This window comes from Arachis ipaensis, chromosome B2, assembly GCF_059453495.1.
Source record: "Arachis ipaensis isolate K30076 ecotype BB chromosome B2, ASM5945349v1, whole genome shotgun sequence".
Taxonomy (NCBI): Eukaryota; Viridiplantae; Streptophyta; class Magnoliopsida; order Fabales; family Fabaceae; genus Arachis; species Arachis ipaensis.
Window position 1 is genome coordinate 122098518 of NC_142437.1, and position 19988 is coordinate 122118505.

Sequence of the window (19988 nt, forward strand, 5' to 3'; positions counted from 1 at the left end):
AATAATATAAAAATATTATTTATTTATTTATTATCTAAAAATCTTTTTTTTTTTAAATCTTCTAAAAAAGTATAAATTATAATTTTTAAAAAAATTATTTTTTTATTTTTTAATATTTTTTTAATTATTAATTTAATAGTGTCCAAACACCTACCTAAAAGAGAAAAAGAGTATATATAATCAAAGGTGCCCTGTCAACGTTTTCATCTACCAATTACAAACACACACTCTCTTTTCGTTTCTTCGTCGAAGAGCTTCTTCTCCCTCACTGTGCTCAAGCCACGAGCAACATCGATCAATGGCTCCTACTAAAGTTTACATTGTGTAAGCTGTTCTATTCTCCCCCTCTCTCTTTTTCTTCTTCTATCTGATGCTATTTTCATTGCCTCATCATTCTTTCTAACCTTTTTATTCGCCAAGTCCAATAATTTCTCACTTGTTAGCTTCATCTGAATCTTGGGTTTCATCCAATTTCTCCTTTTTGACATATCAAGGCATCAATTTTATTTCTTTGATGAGAATCATCTCTCTGAAAACATGAGAAATTGAGGTGTTTGCTGTTTGTCTTGTTAGGCGTCGTTTTTTGCAATAGATTGAGAAATTGGACTATGTAGAATCAATTGAAGCCAAATTACAGAATCATGTGAACTAGATGACCTATAAATTTTAACCTATTTGAGCTTGTGGATAAAATTGTATACTATTCAGTCCTAGAAGTAGAAGTTTTGACACATACTCATGTCTGATTCTGGTTTAATTGCTCATTTCTTCAAGCTGTTATCATTTATTTCCCCTTTTTCTCATTTTGGGGAAACATGCAAGGTTGGATGTTAGCTAGAAAAAACTGAGGAAACATGGTTTTGATTTTGAGGAATTTGCTATTGGGAAAAGTGGTGTTTTTTTTAATTGGTGGGAGGGGTTGAAGGTCATTTTGCTGGATCTGCAAGGAAATTTTAAAAAAATGATGCTGAAGCCTCTTTACCTACCTTTTTTTCACAATAAGGTTGTAAAGAAGAGCAATAAGCCTTTGAAAGAATAGTGCAAGCCCCACACACTTATAGAGTGTGGTCCTATCAATTCATCATTATTGATGACTATTCCAGCTACATACACCTTGAAGATGATTTATAAGGATTTTGGCTATTTGGTTATCATTGCCTTGAATTTCTAATAAAAACATTTAATTTTCTTTGAAAAATGTTTCTTTAGTCCCAACCAATTTCTGTTGTTAATGCAAATGATGGAGCCTTTGTTAAATGGGTTCCTACTGTGGAGATGAGTGTTTGTCAATGTCATTATGTCTTGTCTGTTATTAGCATGCTCGTGTTTTTTTCTTAGTGATAGCATAGTGCCACCATAACCCTCTGTTCATGCTTTAGTGGTTGGCATTAGTATAATCCTGAATAGGTAAAATCTCACTTTAGTTTGGGTTGACTTTGAGCTTGGGTATTATTGACTCAAATTTCAACATTAAAGGTACCTTTGATTTAGGGGATATATTTACAATACAAACCACGTAGGTGCAATACGCAATCTAATAGTGATTGGAAGTGAGTCATACTATATGTGTAGTATTATGATCTGGCACTGGCATGAATCTGATTAAAATTATATGGCATGTTTAGTTACTATTCCATGTACGGCCATGTTGAGAAGTTAGCTGAAGAGATTAAAAAGGGGGCTGCTTCTGTGGAAGGAGTAGAAGCAAAACTCTGGCAGGTTTGTATTGAAAAATCTATCTTGTTATAAATCCTTTCTTTAGAACTCAATTGTTCTGAGAATTTTTGGGGAATTTGCATGCTGCAGTTATAATATTGTTAACACATGCAGGTACCTGAAACACTACCTGAAGAGGTACTTGGGAAGATGGGAGCACCTCCGAAGAGTGATGTGCCGATTATTACACCCAATGAGCTACCTGAGGCTGATGGTTTATTGCTTGGATTCCCAACGAGATTTGGACTCATGGCTGCTCAGTTTAAGGCATTCTTGGATGCAACTGGAGGCCTATGGCGTACACAGGCACTAGCAGGAAAGCCTGCCGGAATCTTTTACAGCACCGGTTCTCAAGGAGGCGGACAGGAGACCACCCCGTGAGTTTACCTGTCCAATTTTGCTTACATTACTTGCCATTTTCCCCCATGAGTGTCTTTTTAATGCTGGTTATAGACATTTGTGAACTACGTTGCCTTATTTTCTGCATACATTACACTTAGATCTTATCCCACAGGTAGATGTGGGAGTCAGATCTCAATCTAAAAATAAGTCTGATCAAACTTAATTATTAATTGTTTTTCCGATTGTGAAATTGTACAGATTGACATCCATTACTCAGCTCGTTCATCATGGGATGATCTTTGTGCCGATTGGATATACATTTGGTGCCGGGATGTTTGAGATGGAGAAGGTGAAGGGTGGCTCCCCATATGGTGCTGGTACGTTTGCCGGGGACGGCTCCAGACAGCCGACTGAGTTGGAATTGGCTCAGGCTTTCCATCAGGGGAAGTACTTTGCTGAGATTGCCAAGAAGTTAAAGGGATCTCAGTGACTTTCTATTCTCCATTCATCTCCCATTTGATATGTTTTATACTTAAGCAAAAGAGTGTTTGTGCATCGTTCAGTATCCAGAATTGTCATACATAGAATAAGTTGCTAGTGAAAAATGAGAAAAAGCAGGGGAGAGAAATAATTGTTGCTTTATGTCTATTACAGTTGTTACCACTCTTCATGTTGTATCCCTAAATATAGTGTTATTGTTAATGACAATTTGGCAATTGTTACTATTTTACATGATTTTATCACATGTTAGTTTTCATTATTGAATGTTTAGTATGGGATTGAGAGGCTTACAAAATATCTAGTCAATAATAAAATTCAATACATGATTTGTCATGTGAAATTTCATATTAAATAATTCATTTATGTAGAACAATACTAATCATTGAATTTGAACATATTCTATCTTTCCAATGCAACAAATTGATAGGGGATGAGTTGATGACCTTGATTATTCAACTAATTGCAAAATGATGACAATGAGTAGGACAGCCTAACTTTATTTGCGCAATTCTGTTATAAGGTTTCATTTATTCATCAATTTAAAGGAAATAAAGAAGGGAGGAGTTGGAAGCATTGCATTTTCTCCCGACAAAGGCATAATGTAAAGCGAGGACATGTCAATTCTCGAAGGGAAAGTATGAGGAGCCAATGGAATATTTATACAATATGTACAATAAAAATTTAAAGAGTATTATAGATATAATCATTAATGTTACCTATTGGAGTATTATAGATATAATCATTAATGTTACCTATTGAACGTCCAGTCCCTGTTACTTTTGGAGTTGCTTATGTTATTGACCTCTCATTTCAACCAATTTCACTAGAATGTCTAGATAAATTGCTTCAATCCCCATTTCTTATTGGTAATCCTGTTCTCATTTCCCAAGGAAGTTTGGCCATCAAATCAAGTTGTGTTATACATGTATATATATCGAGATGATTAGTTTTTGCATTTAACTAACATGTGTCCTACCAAAAAATACGTGTTAAAAGTTATTATTAGTGATTTTTTTTTTGAAAATAAATGTATAACACTGGGTATTGATGTGCTTTCATTTTTTTTTTCAGTAATTTTTTTAATTTAAAAAAATATGTGAAAATGGTAAAATTCTTTTTTTTTTTTTACTTCCACCTTTTGTTTCTTTTTACAAAATTTGAAAAATACTAAAAATTAAAAAAAATAAAAAATAAAAATACAAACCAAATGCACCTTAATTATTATATATTTTTCATAAAAAATTTTCTAATTAATAACTTTAACAACGTAGCTTTAACTAGAATCCTTGGATAAAATATGAAATTTAAATTAACTAAGTTCCCCATCAGATTAAATGCCAGAAGAGAGTTAATGGACTTAGTACAAGAAAGAAAGAAATGAGGCTAAAATATGATTTTAAATAAAGGTGACTACTCCAATGAAGATTTTATGATTGTCATCATGTGAAGATATTTTATTTTGACTATTGAATGATAAGTTGTAGGACTTGATTTTTATTTAAAGTAAAAGTGTTACTTTTGTTTAAAATATTGCTAAACAAATAAGTCACACTTTTTAAATAAAGATTATTATAAAAAGATATTTTTAGCATCTTCATTGAAATAGTTGACTTAAATAAAAACAAGAGTTTCCGTGCATACATCATGTCGTAAGTCGTAACCCCACAGGTTAATGTCTCTTTGCTGTTGTTCTTGTCTCTCTATCTATGCATTATGCAATGAGCGATGATGTATCGCCTCCAACGCAAACGTTATTTTTCCAATCCATCATTTCATTGTTGGTTATGTAAATAACTTGACGTAAGCTTCGATACTACGGTTGATCTTTCAATGATATGCCATTCTACCTCTTTCTTTCTTTAATTAATTTTAATTTTCTTCTAATCAATGAATGATACTCAGTATTTTAGGAGGAGCACGTCTAATAATGTCGTTATCAAAACCAATTTTGGTATTCATAAATCATATACAGGTTTTTATAACCCAAAAAAAAAAATAATTTGGTAAAGCTTTTCGAACATTTCGTTTTGTATTTCTTTGATAAATTAAAAAATTCATATGTTTGTGTTTGTGACTTTTAAAAATTAGAAGTATTTTTAAAAATTTATTTATACTTATTAAAATTAAAAAATCTAATATAACCTTATATATTAATTAATATCTAAATTTAATTCTTATATTAATGTCTATTATAATATTTTTTAAATTTTAAAAACTATTTTACCGAATACACTTATTGTTATTTGTATTTATTAAAAGCCATTTTAAATTAAATTTATTAAATATAGATGCTATTGTTAGAAACAAGAGACTGAGAGAGTAATCTGAAAGGTGTATTATTGAGTTGTCATCAAAAGTACAATATACAAGAGGTATTTATAGGTGCTAAATGAATCAGAGTAATAAAGGCATAGAATCCTATAATTAATATACAGATATACTACATAAATATAGACGATACTAATTGATCCTAATTGATGCTAATGATTCTCTAACATCCCCCCTCAAACTCAAGTGGGAGCTAAGGATACCAACTTGAGTTTGGAAAACGAGTCGGGTGATGAGCTTTCGTGAAGATATCAGCAGTCTGATCTAGTGTTCCAACAGCAATGAGACGAATAGCATCAATAAGGATACGTTGCCGAACAAAGTGACAATCAAGCTCAATGTGTTTGGTGCGTTCATGAAAGACATCATTATGGGCGATTTGAATAGCACTGCGATTATCACAAAAAACATCAGTAGGGGACGACTGAGGAGCACCCAAATCTTCGAGAAGCCAACGAACCGAGACAACTTCAGCAGTGGTGTCAGCGAGGGCACGGTACTCAGCTTCTGTGCTTGAGCGAGCAGTGAACGTTTGCTTCTTAGCACGCCAAGAAATGAGAGCGTCGCCAAGAAACAAACAGTAACCAGTAGTAGAACGACGATCAGTGGGATCACCAGCCCAATCAGCATCGGAGTAAGCCTGAAGAGATAAAGAGGAATGGGCAGAAAAATAAAGACCATGAAAGAGAGTGCCTTTGATGTAGCGAAGAATGCGTAGAACTGCCGCATAGTGAGTAGTACGAGGAGCTGACAAGAACTGGCTAAGTACATAAACCGGATAGGCGATGTCTGGTCGGGTGACAGTCAAGTAGACCAGAACAGTGCCATCCATAGGGGTAAATCGAACATTAGGCTCAAGAGGAGTAGACTCAGTGCGACTATCTGTAATCCCAGCACGAGCAAGAAGATCTGAAGCATACTTAGCCTGAGAGAGATAGATGCCATCATTGGTGGAGATGACCTCGAGACCAAGAAAATAGCTGAGAGAACCAAGATCTGTCATCTCAAAGGTACGGTGAAGTGAGGCCTTGAGAGCAGAGATACCATCAACATCATCCCCAGTGATTATCATGTCATCAACATACAAAAGTAGAAGAACAACTCCACGTTCGCTTTTACGAATGAAGAGCGCATTCTCATGAGGGCTAGAAGTAAAACCAAGACTGCATATGGTAGTGCTGAACTTGTCAAACCATTCACGAGGAGCTTGCTTAAGTCCATAAAGTGCCTTGCGAAGGAGACAAACCTTATCAGAAGGACAAGGATATCCCGGAGGTGGTTTCATATAGACTGTCTTTTTCAAATCCCCATTAAGAAATGCATTCTTCACATCCATCTGACTGAGAGACCATTTTTTAACCGCGGCAATGGCAAGAAGAGCTCGAACAGACGTAAGGCGAGCGACAGGGGCAAAAGTCTCTTCATAATCAATACCATACTCTTGCGTACAACCTTGAGCAACCAAGCGGGCCTTATAACGGTCAATAGAGCCATCAGAGCGAGTCTTGATCTTGTATACCCATCTACTACCCACAACTTCCTGATCAGAAGGAGGATCAACCAGATCCCAAGTGTGTGCTTTTTCAAGTGCTTGTAATTCTTCTTGCATTGCTTGTTGCCAATTTAGGTTTGAGGAGGCTTCTCTGAATGTCTTAGGTTCATGTTGATGAAGAATAGTAGAAAAGCAATGGTAATCAAGAAGATGAGGAGGTGGATTCCTTACCCTAGAAGAACGAGCAGGAGGAGGAGGCATGACGGTAGGAGCAGGATCATCGTCCGGTCTGGAATCATCGGGAGATGGAGAAGGCGGAGGAACAGGAGGCTGTGGAGGGTCACTCGAGATAGAACCTGTAGAATCATCACTAGGAAAAAGATCAACATTGGGGTTAGTAAACAAAGGTGACTGAGTAGTAGGAATCGACTCAAAGGATGAGAACCGAGAAAACATGTGGTGCTCCCAAAAGACAACATGACGAGATATACAAATACGTTTAGAAAGAGGATCCCAATAACGATAACCCTTGTGTTCAGTGCCATAACCAAGAAAACAACACATACGAGCCCGAGGTTCAAGTTTACTATGTTCATGAGGTTGAAGAAGAACAAAACATACACAACCGAAAACTCGAAGAGAACTGTAATCTGGGGGGTATGATAAAGACGCTCAAAGGGAGTAACATTACCAAGAACAGAAGAAGGGAGTCTATTGATAACATGAACAGCAGTAAGAACAGCTCCACCCCAAGTACGCTCAGGACACGAAGAGGAAAGGAGCATTGCACGGATGGAGTCAAGAATGTGACGGTGTTTGCGTTCAGCTCTACCATTTTGTTGAGACGTACCAGGACAAGAAAACTCAGACAGAGTACCCTGTTCTGCAAGAAAGGCTAAGAGTTTGGAATCACGGTATTCCATAGCATTATCACGTCGGAAAACCTTAATGGCCTTGGAAAACTGAGTTTTAATCATAGTAGCAAAGTTGATATAGATCTGAGGTAACTCATGGCGATTAGTCATCAAATAAACCCAAGTAAAACGGAAATAATCATCAATGAAAACAACAAAGTATCGAGCTCCGCCCATAGAGGCAGTGGGAGCGGGGCCCCAAACATCAGAGTGAATGAGATCAAAAGGAGAGCAAGCAAGAGATGAATTATTGTGAAAAGATAAAGCAGGTTGTTTGGCAGTTTGGCAAGAAATGCAGTCAAAAGATTCATTCAGAACCTGACCTAAAACACCCTGAGATACAAGAGGACGCAGTTTTCCTAAGGAGGTGTGGGCAAGACGTTGATGCCATAAGTGAAGGGTAGAGGGAGAAGAAGCAGCACAGAGATTTGGTACAGGAGGAATATGAAGACTTTCGAGTTCAAACAACCTTCCGACCTTACGTCCAGTCCCGATGATCTGTCCCGTCCGAGGATCCTGTACACGACAACCAGAAACAGAAAAGGTGACGTCAAAACCCAGATCAACAAGTTGACCAACAGAAATAAGATTGAAGTTTAATTTGGGAATGTAGTAAGTATCAGGAAGATTAAGAGATGACTGAGATATAGAACCCTTGTGTGTTGCATGCAAGAGGGAGCCATTTGCAGTATTGACAGAAGGTCCATTTGTAGTTGCAGACATGGACGAGAAAATATTACGCAACGGAGACATGTGATTAAAGCAACCCGAGTCAAAGTACCATTTAGAAGTACCTGGAGGGCTCGATAAAGCAGCAGGGGTATTACCAGAAACAGAGAGAAGACGCTGTAGAAGAGATGCAATATCAGATAGAGAGACAGTGGTAGGTTCAGTAGTAGCAGCAACAGCAGAAGCAGGCGCAGGACGTGGTGGACGAGTAGGACAGGTAGTAAGCAAATGTCCCGAGAGCTTGCAATAACGGCAGAACAACTGTGAACAATGGTAGCTAATATGCCCTTTCTGGTGGCATGTGCGACATTCAACAGAGGGACAGCTGGAGAACGGGTGCCCGAAATGGTTACAGTTGCGACAGAAGGCCCCCTTTCTGTCTGTGGCAGCAAAAACATCTGACTTTTCCATAAAAGAAGTCATAGAGAACAAGGAGAGGAGAGAAAAACTGCAATTTCGGAGCAGAAAATGAGGAAACGGATGGCAAAATCGGAAAGAGCTCACCAAAAAACCTTAGGGAGGGTCCCACTTGTCTGCCACGTCAGCGCCACGTCAGCAGCCACGTCAGCGCCACGTCAGGGCAACGGAGACACGTGGCAGCCCGTGAGAGGATGAGGAGGACGAGCTGGCGTCGAGGTGGCGGCCGGGTCAGCGCACGGGCCGGGTCGGGTCAGGAGCGGGTGCGTGGGTCGCAGGGAAGGCTGGTGGCGTGACACGTGGCGGCTTCAGGATCGTGGGATCAACAGCAAGATCCAACGGCTACTGAAGCATCTCGGGGGAGGATCAATGGAGGTGGACAGCGATCTTCCAGCGGCGCGTCCGGGGGCGTCTGGCGGCGATCTTGACGGCGTTGGAAAGCTGACGACGAGAGGATCACAACGGTGCCGGAGGTGACGAACCAAAGCGTCAGAAACAGGTCGAAAAAGGCGAGCAAAGAGGCACGGGTGGTAGCTAGAAGGAAGAGCAACCTGGTCGTGGCAGCGTATTTCGGCGGCGCGTGGAGGCGCATCTGACGGCGGATGGCGGTGGTTCTGATTGCGTTGGAATCACGGAGACAAGACGAACAAGATGGTTATGGGGGTGACGAACCAAAGCGTCGAAAAGAGAACGAAAAAGGAGGCCAAAGAACACTGCCGGAAAGGAAAAACAATGGGGCTATGAACTAATATTTATTGAAAAAAAAAAAAGGACCTAAGCTCTGATACCATGTTAGAAACAAGAGACTGAGAGAGTAATCTGAAAGGTGTATTATTGAGTTGTCATCAAAAGTACAATATACAAGAGGTATTTATAGGTGCTAAATGAATCAGAGTAATAAAGGCATAGAATCCTATAATTAATATACAGATATACTACATAAATATAGACGATACTAATTGATCCTAATTGATGCTAATGATTTTCTAACAGCTATAAACTATAATTTTTAAAAAGAGTATTTATCCATTTTGGTCCCAAAGAATTTTGGACCAAACACTTTAGTCGTCAACTAAAATTAATTATTCGACTGATCATTAACAATTAACTTCGTTAATCATTTGGTTCTTTTACTCCGTCAACTCTAACGGGAGACAAAATGGTCCCTGACAACTCTAACGGAAGACAAAATAGTCATTGCCCCCTGTTCGGAAACGACACCGTTCTCTACCAATTTCTATCGTATCTTGCATAATCCTAACATTAATACTCTCTTTCTTCACCTTCACAATTTTCTTCTCCATCTTCTCCTTCCTCCTTTTCAGCTCCAAGATCAAGCCATGGTGCTGTCACGCATGTCGCACCTACCTCAACATGTCATGAACTACACACTTTCCAAATTTCGGTGACTGATATACCCACCTCCTTCGCACTTCACCCACCAGAAGCATCCACCTCCAACCCCGGCAACGTTCAACACATCCTCAAGACTAAGTTCCATGACAACCCCAAGGGCACGCTTTTCTTCACTTTTCGGCAAGCAATATAGATTGTTAGATATTAGGATATCATGAGAAAATTCTCCTTCAACATCATATGCAAATTCTCATTTGGAATAGACTCCAAATGCTTCATTCCTTCTCTCCCAGAGACCAAGTTGGCAGACAGCTTCAACCTCGCATGCAAGCTACCAGTACAGCGAGCAATTTGCCATCACCGCTCATATGAAAATTGAAGTGATTACTGAACATTGGTTCGGAGAAGAAGTTAAAGGAAGCGATCGGAGTGGTGAACAATGTGCGTGGCCATGGAGATGATAAGGCAGAGGAGGAGGGAGATGGTGATGACGACAACAGGTCTTAACAAATCAGACTTGCTGTCTAGATTCATGGGTCCATCGAAGACAACAAGTACTTGAGAGACATAGTCATTAGTTTCCTGAGTATGAATTGGTTGAGAACAAGTTGAGGTTTTTTTTCTTCTTGTGAACATTGAAATTGTAGAGTGTACATTGTGTAGTTTGAAGTTGCAGTGTTAGACTCTTAGGGTTATGCGAGATAGGATGAAAATTGGGGAAGAACAGTGTCGCTTTCGAACAGAGGGAGTCAATGACCATTTTGTCATCCGTTAGAGTTGTCAGGGACCATTTTGTCCTCTATTAAAGTTGACGAAACAAAGAACCTAAGTGACTAACGGAATTCATTGTTAAGAATCAATCTAGTATTTAATTTTAGTTAGAGACTAAAATGTTTGGTCCAAAATTCTCTTTAAGACTAAAATGAGTAAATACTTTTTAAAAATTTATCTTTTGAAAATTAGCACTTATATACTTAAAAAAAAAAAAATTTATCAAACTAAGCCATAATCTACTACGGGTCAATGTTTTTTATAAATAAAATCATCGGTCAATGTGTTTTTTTTTTTTTTGTATTAACCATCAGTCAATGGTTATTAACTTATGATTCCCCCTTTTTCTTTTCTTTCCTATTCAATAGCAACAAACAAGGCCTTTGTACTAAAAATATGACCCCAATTTTAAAAACAAGGCCTTACATTTTTGTTTTTTATCTTTACTTGTAAAATTCCAATGGGACTTCAAGGTGAGGATAAGCGAGAAAAATTTTCTCTTGTTTAATTAAAAAACATGGGCCTTGAACCTGTTCATTTAGATTTTTTGTTATAAAAATTTAAAGCAGATTACAAAAAAAAAAAATAAAGCATCCTCCTAGCTTTTAGTCTTTTACCGAGAGTTCAATTCATCTAATCGCGCGGATGTGACCTTTAAGGCTTTAATGAAGAGGTTTATAATTCAAAATTTCAAATATCTCTTTGGACATAAAAAGCATTTTGTGGTCACCACCCGTTTATTCTTAAGTGGATGATCTGTGACGAAGAGATTAATCATTGTATTCGGTGGTGGATATCTTGGCAAACAAACTTTTTTTTCTCCTTTTTTTAACTCTATGGTTTGACACAAAATGCTGAGCAAAGTTTTGAGTTTGTTTTCAACCCCATCTTTGGTTTGGCTACAACTTATATCAATATTGGACATTATTCTTCCTTATTAATTATTATAATCACTTTGGGAATAATCAAATGTCAACTAGCATTATATTATATGGTTAAGTCAGTATCTGAACGTCTTTCACCCCAAACCAAAATCCTTTTTGTCTGCTCTCAAAACGAGAACATTTCATTCATATCTAACACGCATGCAGAGCTTGACAATACTAAGAGGGTATATATGTTTGGATGGAACACAATCAAGGATATGACACATTTACTATACTCGCCTCTAATTTGTTGGACAATGCTTTTCTCTTACTAGTCTAAATTTTCTTCCATCTCATTCAAATATTGTTTCAAAGATCACCTTTGTGTAACTTTTGATTCCAATAAAATATAAGGGTAATGAACAGTGCCGGAGCTTAGTTCAGACAAGGGGCCATAGCCCCCCAAACTTTTTATAAAAAAATTAGTAGTACTTTTTTAAAAGATAAAAAATAATTCAGTTGGTTTAAATCTTTACTATGACTTAAAATACCCAATAAGTTTAATAAACAACACTCTCTCTACCTTTAAGTTCAAATATAAAAAATTAGATATTTTTTATTTATTTAATTTAATATTATTTTATATTTTACTATTTATTTAATTTAATTTTTTATATAATAAAAAATAATAGAATATTTAATAAATATTAATATTATTGTATTTGTATAAATTGATAAAAAAAATTCAATAAATATTATAAATTTTAATATTTGTCCTTCTAATTTCTTCTTTACATATTCTACAGGATATATATTCAAATTTTTATATAAAATAATAATAAAAAATCAAAGAATTGATGCATTTTTTAAGAGGAAGGCTAATATTTTAAGAATGAGAACATATAATTTTTACAATATCAACACCTGTAGATAGTTCTTCTACTTTAATGAATCACGAAAAAAATGAGATGCAACTTTCAAAAGTTCAAAAAATTACATCTGATAAGTTTGACCTTAATTTTTTGGAACGAGACCCTGAAAAACGGCTTTAAATTTGGCAATATCACCCAAACCAGAGAGATGATATTAGACGAGCTTATCTTAAATGGGGTTTATATCAAAAGTATTTTAACAATTATCTTTTATGTGACCCCCCAAAATTTTGTTTCAAATTCCGTCACTAATAATGAACACAAAAGGTTTAAACTTTAAAAGTATACAATTGATTAAGATTTACATTCTAAACCAAGGATAGAGCTAGGCTGAAATTAAAAGAGGTGCCAAAAATTAATTTTACAATAAAAATGAGATTAAAATAAAAATTTTAAGATGATTAAACTAAAATTTTACATATAAATTATAACAAAAAAAAAAAAGTTTGGGGACCATTATCTCGTCCCCTCTAAAAAGCTCCGTCTTTATTCTAAATTCGTTTTATTTTCCAAATTAAAAATCATAAACACACTTTAGATCCCAAAAAAAAAATAAGAATAATAGATATATTCGAAATAAAAAATAATAAAATATTATTTTTATTCCAAACATTTAAATTTAATTTTAATGTTATTTATAATATTTTAAATATTTTACTTAAATGTCTAATATTTTAAAATTGTTATAATATTATCCTATCATTAATTTTGTTAACAATTCTATAATAGAGATGCACGCGCAGATGTTAATATGTTATTGGAAAGCAAAGAATAGGTGTGTCTTTGGGAAGCTAATAAGTCCAGCACTGCACTCGAGATAGTGCAAGAAGTCAGGTTTAGTGCGTGAACTCAATAGCCATACTTGGATACTGCTGATTTTTCTTTATTCTTACTTTACTCTTTTTTTAAGCTATTTATCTTCCAATCATATTTGGTGATAATTGAAAATACCCTGTTTCTTTTATATTTCTTTATGAAAATAATCTTATTTTATAATAATAAAATAATATCTATTTTTAAAAAAAAATCTACTCATATTATTGTTAATGCAAAAATAAAAAATTAAATAAATATAAAAATTAACACTAGCAATATAAAATACTAATTACATTTTGTTCTCTCATTTGCTAGTATTATTTTTTATTCTTTCACTAACCGCAATATGAAATCATTTTTCCATAATGAATTATAACGTCTATATATAATCTCCGCCAAAAATTAAAAAATTGAAGTGATTCTGAAATTAATTATTATATTATTAAATGAGTTTGACTAACATGTGTTTTAAAGGTACATAATAAAATTATTAATAAAATATTTTTATTTAATAAATAATAAATAAATACATTAAAAATTTAAATTTTTTATATTTTTTTAAAAAAAAATCTTAATTTATCATCTTAACATGTGCCTTATAAAGATACAAGTTAGATAAATCCTATTTAAATGATATTACTCGGCTTTTCCACCAGCCACGGAAGAATCTAATATTTAATATTTTGATTAATTAGCTAGATCAATGTTAATTGCTAACTCTAAGGAGCCATATGAGTGTGTGAATGAATGGTGGAAGATTGGATTGAAAGGTACCAAAAAAGAAGGAACCCTTTTGAAGCAGGAACAAATCTTGTGTCATAAGATATAGAAATAGATTGTCATTGATTGATTAGCCAAAACAAGGAAAAAAGAGAAAATTTTGTAACAAAGTAAGATGTGTGAGGAGTCATAATACATACTCTCATACTTTAATAATACCACAATGATGCCTCATATTCTTTTTGGTTCCCCCGCTTTATGAAATTCCTTTATGTACCTTCTTTTATATGTATTAAGTAATCAACCATAACTTTATATAGAAAAAACAAGATTTCATATCCATGGAGTACTCCAGATCGAGAGAATGGTAACAGATATGCTCTAAGGTAATGGTTATTTAGTTTAATAATTATCATTCGATCTCAATTGGGAAAAACAAATCATTAATAAAATTAAAGTGACAAGAGGGGTGCCAACAGATACCTATCGTCAATTGGATTTTTTATTACTAAAGTTGTACTTTTTTCATGATTTGTCACTTCCTATAAAAAGAATTCTTCAGCTTCAAGCTTAATTCTGTTTTGTTTAATTGATTATCAGCCGTAGAATCGGTCCACCGTTATTATGTGCAAGTCTCTTGTAGAACTTTACCAACTCCATTGATAGATACATATTCAAATTTATATTTTTTGAATTTTAATTATCAATAAATTAAGTAGTAATTTATATATTTTTATATTATTTGAAATAATAATAATAATAATAATAATAATAATAATAATAATAATAATAATAATAATAATAATAATAATAATAATAATAATGAGATAGTACTATTAAACTAAACAAATTGACCTAACGTTAAACATTTATTAATTTTGTAAGTTAATCATTTTGTTTACTTTTTCATATAGCATATACGCTCATTCAAAAGAAGAAATTGGATTGCATCATGTTCTTAACAAGTTTAGAGACAAAAATGGACATAATTTAGAGATATAGCGCAGTTATTTTTCTTGCTAGTATATACAACAGTAGTGAACAAAATCTTAATAAAACTATGGAGTGAATATATCAATGGAAGTTCTTTTTGAAAGTCTAATAAAGTGTACATGACTTGTAATTTGGGAGAACTTTAGTCCCAACAAAAAATTCCCAAAACAAAAAAAAATGTTTTAAGCTTTCCAATTTGAAGTATAAATTGAAGAATAAATGATTAAATTAGTTTCTGAAAAATTATTCGTTTTATAAATTAGTCGTCGGAATTTTTTTTAATCAAATTAATTCTTCAAATATTTTAAGTTAGTCATGTTAGTTTTTTCCTTACTTCTATTGATAACGGTATCAGAATTTACTTATGTGACATATTAAGTGACACTACAATATATCTAGCAGTCTTAATTGATGGCTAACGGTATCAGAATTTACTTATGTGACACATTAAGTGACACTACAATATATCTAGCAGTCTTAATTGATGGCTAACGGTATCAGAATTTACTTATGTGACACATTAAGTGACACTACAATATATCTAGCAGTCTTAATTGATGACTAATATGATAAGTTTATGAAATTAAATCAAATCGATTCTAAATGAAGGGATTCCAATACTTCAAAGTTTTTCAATTAGATTTTAATTTGATTTAATTTCATAATTTTATCATGTTAACAAAAAATTAAGACTTCTAAGTGTGTAGTGTAGCGTCACTTAATGTGCCACATCAAAAATTTTTGACACTATATGTCAACAAAAAAATGATGAAAAGACCAATGTGATTAACTTAAAATATTTAAAATACGAATTTAATTAAAAAATTTCGAAAACTAATTTAAATAACGAATAATATTTTAAATATGAATTTGATGATTTACTCATAAATTAAAAGGCGGTTTTCTTTGCACTGATTTCATTTTGACATTTAGTTAATCTGGATATAGTAAAATCTTAGTTTTTATGTTATAGGAGCTTAGATCGAGGATGAGAATCGGAACTTTATTGCTGCATTTATTGCTTATTTCTATAAAAGTTAAGGGTTTAATCATCAGTTACTGAAAAAAATATATACTCATGCACACTTGAAACTGAAAGGCATGCTTTGTCTTAGCTTGCTTGCATATGATAAAGTGATATTATTCTATTTTTGACACACATTTAAAGGGGCAATTGAAAACTAAGTGGAGTTGTTTTTTTTTCAGATCGGATAATTGGTTTTGAGAATACATGCATGGATCCAATACCTGCCTTTTACTGAGTTACAGTTAAATAATATTACCTCCTAATGATATATGAGCTTTTGATCAGACATACAAAAATGACCTCTCTTTTTCTCACATATTTTTCTCTCAATACATAATATATGGTGAATAATGGTCTTTTGTTTGTTTGAGTTTGACAAAGAAAATCTTTACAAATAAATGACATACCCTTACTAAATTTGTATATACAATATGTTCAACAAGTAAACTTTTGGGGGAAAGAAAAGGTGAAACATCAAAAAAAAAAAAAAAAAAAGTAACCCATAAAATGAACCGGGAAAAAAAAAAAGAGCAAAATATTAAATAGTCAAAATTATTACCATATATATACTTCTTTGCATAATATAATTAGCATAGGTCCCATATCGACATGGTTTCAACTTTCACGGCTAGGCTAAGCTTTATAGATTTGAGACATGCATTTTGATTTTGAATTTGAACTATACAATTGAGCTAGAGTCTTTCAAGTTTAATAGTAATAATTTGAAAAAAAATACATATCATTTTTAATTGATAAAAAAATTCAGAGGAATACTAGGGGACAGCAATTTTTGTGATTTGTAGCCATCAAATAGCCATCAATGATGGTTTTAATGATGTGAGATTTCATTCAATGGCTCACTTTTCTTTGCTGGTTACATGGCCAGAATTTAACAAAGTTACTGCTCCTAGACTTTTCCAAAAATTCACATACAATAAGTTGTTATCTTCTTAAATTAAAAATTTAACAAATGGTTGAACTTGTATAGCATTACTGCATTACTTCTGATAATGATAAACAGGTTTATTTTTTTGTACAAAATAAAAATATAATTAAGTTAAACAAAATAATAATAATAATAATCAGTAGTAATAAAAGGAATGAGCAGGAACAAAAGGCAGCTTATTAACTACCCCATCTGCTAAATTCTGCCCCTCAACAACAACAAAGTTTAATAATATTAATATCTATAATCTAATGTTAATTGTGGCTGAATTTAGCACTTGTTCCTACCCCGTGTCACCGACCATATATAGTGATGGTGGTTATTAACCTTAAAATGTTTGAGTGGTCACTAATCACTTGGCAGGCTACATCATTCTGCTTGTATAGTTTGGCCCAGCATTTTGAAGGGTCACTTACTTTAATTTCTTGTTTCTTTCTCACTTTGTTGCTTTCCCTTCTTTTCTTTCTTTTCTTCAACAACCTCTCTCCGCTGCCTCTCACACATCCAAAATTGTTTTTTCTCTCTCTATCTTAGAAGTGCTCCTCCCAATGATAATGTTGGCGTCCAGAAATCAGCACTCACCTCCGTAGTAACCGGGAATGTGCTTGAAATTGGTACCAAACATAGCCCTCGGCTTCTCAAATCTCCTTTTGCCCCTTCTGATGACTCTTTCCAATCATTACATTCCTTGAAATACACCGCAACAAAGTTTCATCAGAATTTATTGTTTTTGACTATCAGTTAATTATCAATATAGGATAAAATAAATTATTAAATTAATAGACTAAAAAAATTGAATAATGATGCCGTTAGCATTTCTCTTTAAATAATACAAGCTATGATAAATAATTTAATAAGACAAAAAGTAAAGCATTATACATTAAAATACCTGATTGGGTTGAATGGAAGCTCCACTCTTCATATATGGAGTACTCAAAACCTGAATTTATTAAAAAAAGTGAAGGATTAATAATTGATTATCTTAATTGAGCATGTTTTTCGAAAAAAAAAGCTTTAATATAACTTGGAACAATTTACGTACGTCTATTAAGTTAACTAATAATGATTAGGGTTTTATTCAAATTACATACGCTGACTTGATCATGAAGAAACTTGATGTACTCAATGGCTTCGTGGAGAACGGATGCAGTGTCGGTCTGATAAGATGAAGAAACAAGAATACGGCATATATGTGCGGTCAGTTGATTTTTCCAATTATTAAATTTGCAGCTTTATTTTAAGAAAGTAAAGGTTGCAAATAAGTGTATGATATTATATAGAAGTAGATGCTGCTAGAAAGAAAAAAAAAAAGGTGAAAGAGACATGCATGTTGGGAAATTCACCTTTCCGAAAGGTGAAACCAGTTGCTGAAGAGCAGTAACTCGGTCCCCTAACTTCTCTTTCCGAACCTGTCCTTACATATATAAACTTGTTCGTTAAAATCTAGCCTTATAATGATTATCACGCTTGAATCAATTTTATTCTATCTTTTCTATGTACGTACCTTAAAAGTTGGTAAAGGGGGTGGAGTTTCAATTCTTGGCCTTTTGAATGGAGGTGGTGATGAGCAAACATTATTATTTTTCTTTACCGACTCCAGACACAATTCTTCGCTCTTAAGCTGTATTTTCAAATAATTAAATCAAATTGAAAAACCCTAGCTAGTTAGCAAGTAAAATTGAATAAATTACCTTGTTAAGTAGAATAATGGGGGAATTGGGTTTGTTGTCTTCTTCAAAAGGAAAAGCGTCGGAGGAAGCGTTCCAGAAAGGGGTGTTGTTGTTGTTGGAAAAGTGAAGTCCAATATTGTTATTGTCAGGATGCTTTGCCATTGGTGGAAGTAGGGATAAAGAAGAAGATGAAGAAGAAGAAGAAGAAGAGAGTTTAGGCCATGTGATTGGTGACAGTGACACTTCATCGGAGGCATGATGATAATTCACTGTAGAAGATGATGAATAGGACATGGAACGGTTGGTGAAAAGTGATGATGATGATGATGAGCGCTGTGGATCATATAATGTTTGAATCAGTGTTGATGAGGAAAATTCTTGGTTATTCATGCGCTTGAAAACATCCATGGTACTTGAAACTTCTTGTTGTTGGGTTCCAAAGTTCTTTCTGCTCCAATTATTATTCTCTCTGAAGAAGAACAAGTTAAAAAATGGAAAATATAAGAAAATTAAGGAGTAGAATCCAATAATAGGGAAAGAAAGATACATACAGTAGTGTAGTATGTATACCCCATATACATGCTTTTCATAAGAAGAGGTTCGCTTTTTACAAATGAAATCAATGAGAAAAAGTTAAGAGAAAACCAACGCTACTACTTTTTCTTCAATTCCATAGTGGAACCTTTAATTAATTTGGACCCTGCTGTGTGTGCACATATGCATCCACTATCACGCATATTTCTATATAATATTCATGAAAACTTACAACAGAGATTGATGATCCCAATTGGGTGAAGACAAGCCAAAACCCATCATTTGGAAGGTTGAATCGATCAAGATGCTTCCACTTTGTGATTCATTAGTACTAGTCTTGTTGTTGTGTGGCTTCTCTTGTGCATCATGAAAACCCATATGGTAATTATTATTATTATTGTTACTAATAATATCACACGCCGGTGCCTTCAAATCCATGAAACAATGATGATGATCATCACTACTTGGCCAAGTTCTAGTGTCGGTGGGTGGTGCCACGGAACAAGGTGATGATGATGAGGTTAGAGGAGGGAACACACTCCTTGTTGAATCAATACTCCTCCACCAGTTCTCACCGCAAATCCCTGCTGCACCTTGGAAATCCTCATCGTCAGCCATATTATATGAGAGCAAGGATTAAATAGGCTTTTTATAGGGTAAAGGAGGAGGGTTGTTAGAGAGAATTTATTTATATATGAAGCGGTTTGTGAAGAAGGGTACGGAAAATTGGAGAAGCCCATGATTGGACAAATCACATAAATTAAAGACACAAACAAAACATTGAATCTAATTCTAATTCTGCTCTTTTTTTAAATACATGTACAATGCATGTGTATGTCTATGTAATTTTATTTATTTGTTTGTTTGATTACTTTTCTTGGGTTATCTATCTTGTTTTAATTTTGTGAGAGAGAAATA

At 34.0% G+C, this 19988-nt stretch overlaps 3 protein-coding genes across 4 annotated transcripts in view; 2 read left to right on the forward strand and 1 right to left on the reverse strand.

Moving 5' to 3' along the window:
- Positions 1-16418, forward strand: part of LOC148575455 (G-type lectin S-receptor-like serine/threonine-protein kinase RKS1) — a 49706-nt gene extending 33288 nt beyond the window's left edge. Inside the window, exon 8 of the mRNA XM_088504169.1 lies at positions 16206-16418. The gene's annotated coding sequence lies outside the window, so the exon portion shown is untranslated. The remainder of the gene's footprint in view (positions 1-16205) is intronic.
- LOC107626244 (NAD(P)H dehydrogenase (quinone) FQR1) lies at positions 192-2823 on the forward strand. The gene is made up of 4 exons (XM_016329082.3): positions 192-324; positions 1626-1719; positions 1831-2093; positions 2317-2823. The coding sequence occupies exons 1-4, from the start codon at positions 299-301 to the stop codon at positions 2546-2548; spliced, it is 615 nt and encodes a 204-aa protein (XP_016184568.1). The 5' UTR covers positions 192-298; the 3' UTR covers positions 2549-2823.
- Positions 16419-16922: 504 nt separating the features above from the next.
- Positions 16923-19815, reverse strand: LOC107626245 (transcription factor bHLH112). Of its 2 annotated transcripts, none has more exons than XM_016329084.3 (7): positions 19303-19815; positions 18558-19005; positions 18371-18487; positions 18210-18275; positions 17954-18023; positions 17756-17806; positions 16923-17553 (listed from the first exon to the last, which is right to left on the reverse strand). In XM_016329084.3, exons 1-7 carry the CDS (start codon positions 19686-19688, stop codon positions 17546-17548), a joined length of 1146 nt encoding a protein of 381 aa, XP_016184570.1. In that variant the 5' UTR covers positions 19689-19815; the 3' UTR covers positions 16923-17545. The 2 variants fall into 2 exon arrangements, with proteins under 2 accessions (XP_016184570.1, XP_016184569.1); XM_016329083.3 differs by having other exon boundaries at positions 17958-18023; positions 19303-19812.
- Positions 19816-19988: the final 173 nt, after the last annotated feature.

What these genes read in the sequence shown, in the direction of transcription:
- LOC107626244 (XM_016329082.3), top strand. Translation starts at nt 299, where the DNA reads ATGGCTCCTACTAAAGTTTACATTGT. An exon ending in TAGAAGCAAAACTCTGGCAG is followed by an intron (nt 1,720 to 1,830) that starts GTTTGTATTGAA and finishes TAACACATGCAG; the next exon opens with GTACCTGAAACACTACCTGA. An exon ending in GGCGGACAGGAGACCACCCC is followed by an intron (nt 2,094 to 2,316) that starts GTGAGTTTACCT and finishes GAAATTGTACAG; the next exon opens with ATTGACATCCATTACTCAGC.
- LOC107626245 (XM_016329083.3), bottom strand. Translation starts at nt 19,688, where the DNA reads ATGGCTGACGATGAGGATTTCCAAGGTGCAGCAGGGATTTGCGGTGAG. An exon ending in CCCCTTTACCAACTTTTAAG is followed by an intron (nt 18,276 to 18,370) that starts GTACGTACATAG and finishes ATGTAAGGACAG; the next exon opens with GTTCGGAAAGAGAAGTTAGG. An exon ending in TGGTTTCACCTTTCGGAAAG is followed by an intron (nt 18,024 to 18,209) that starts GTGAATTTCCCA and finishes TCATCTTATCAG; the next exon opens with ACCGACACTGCATCCGTTCT.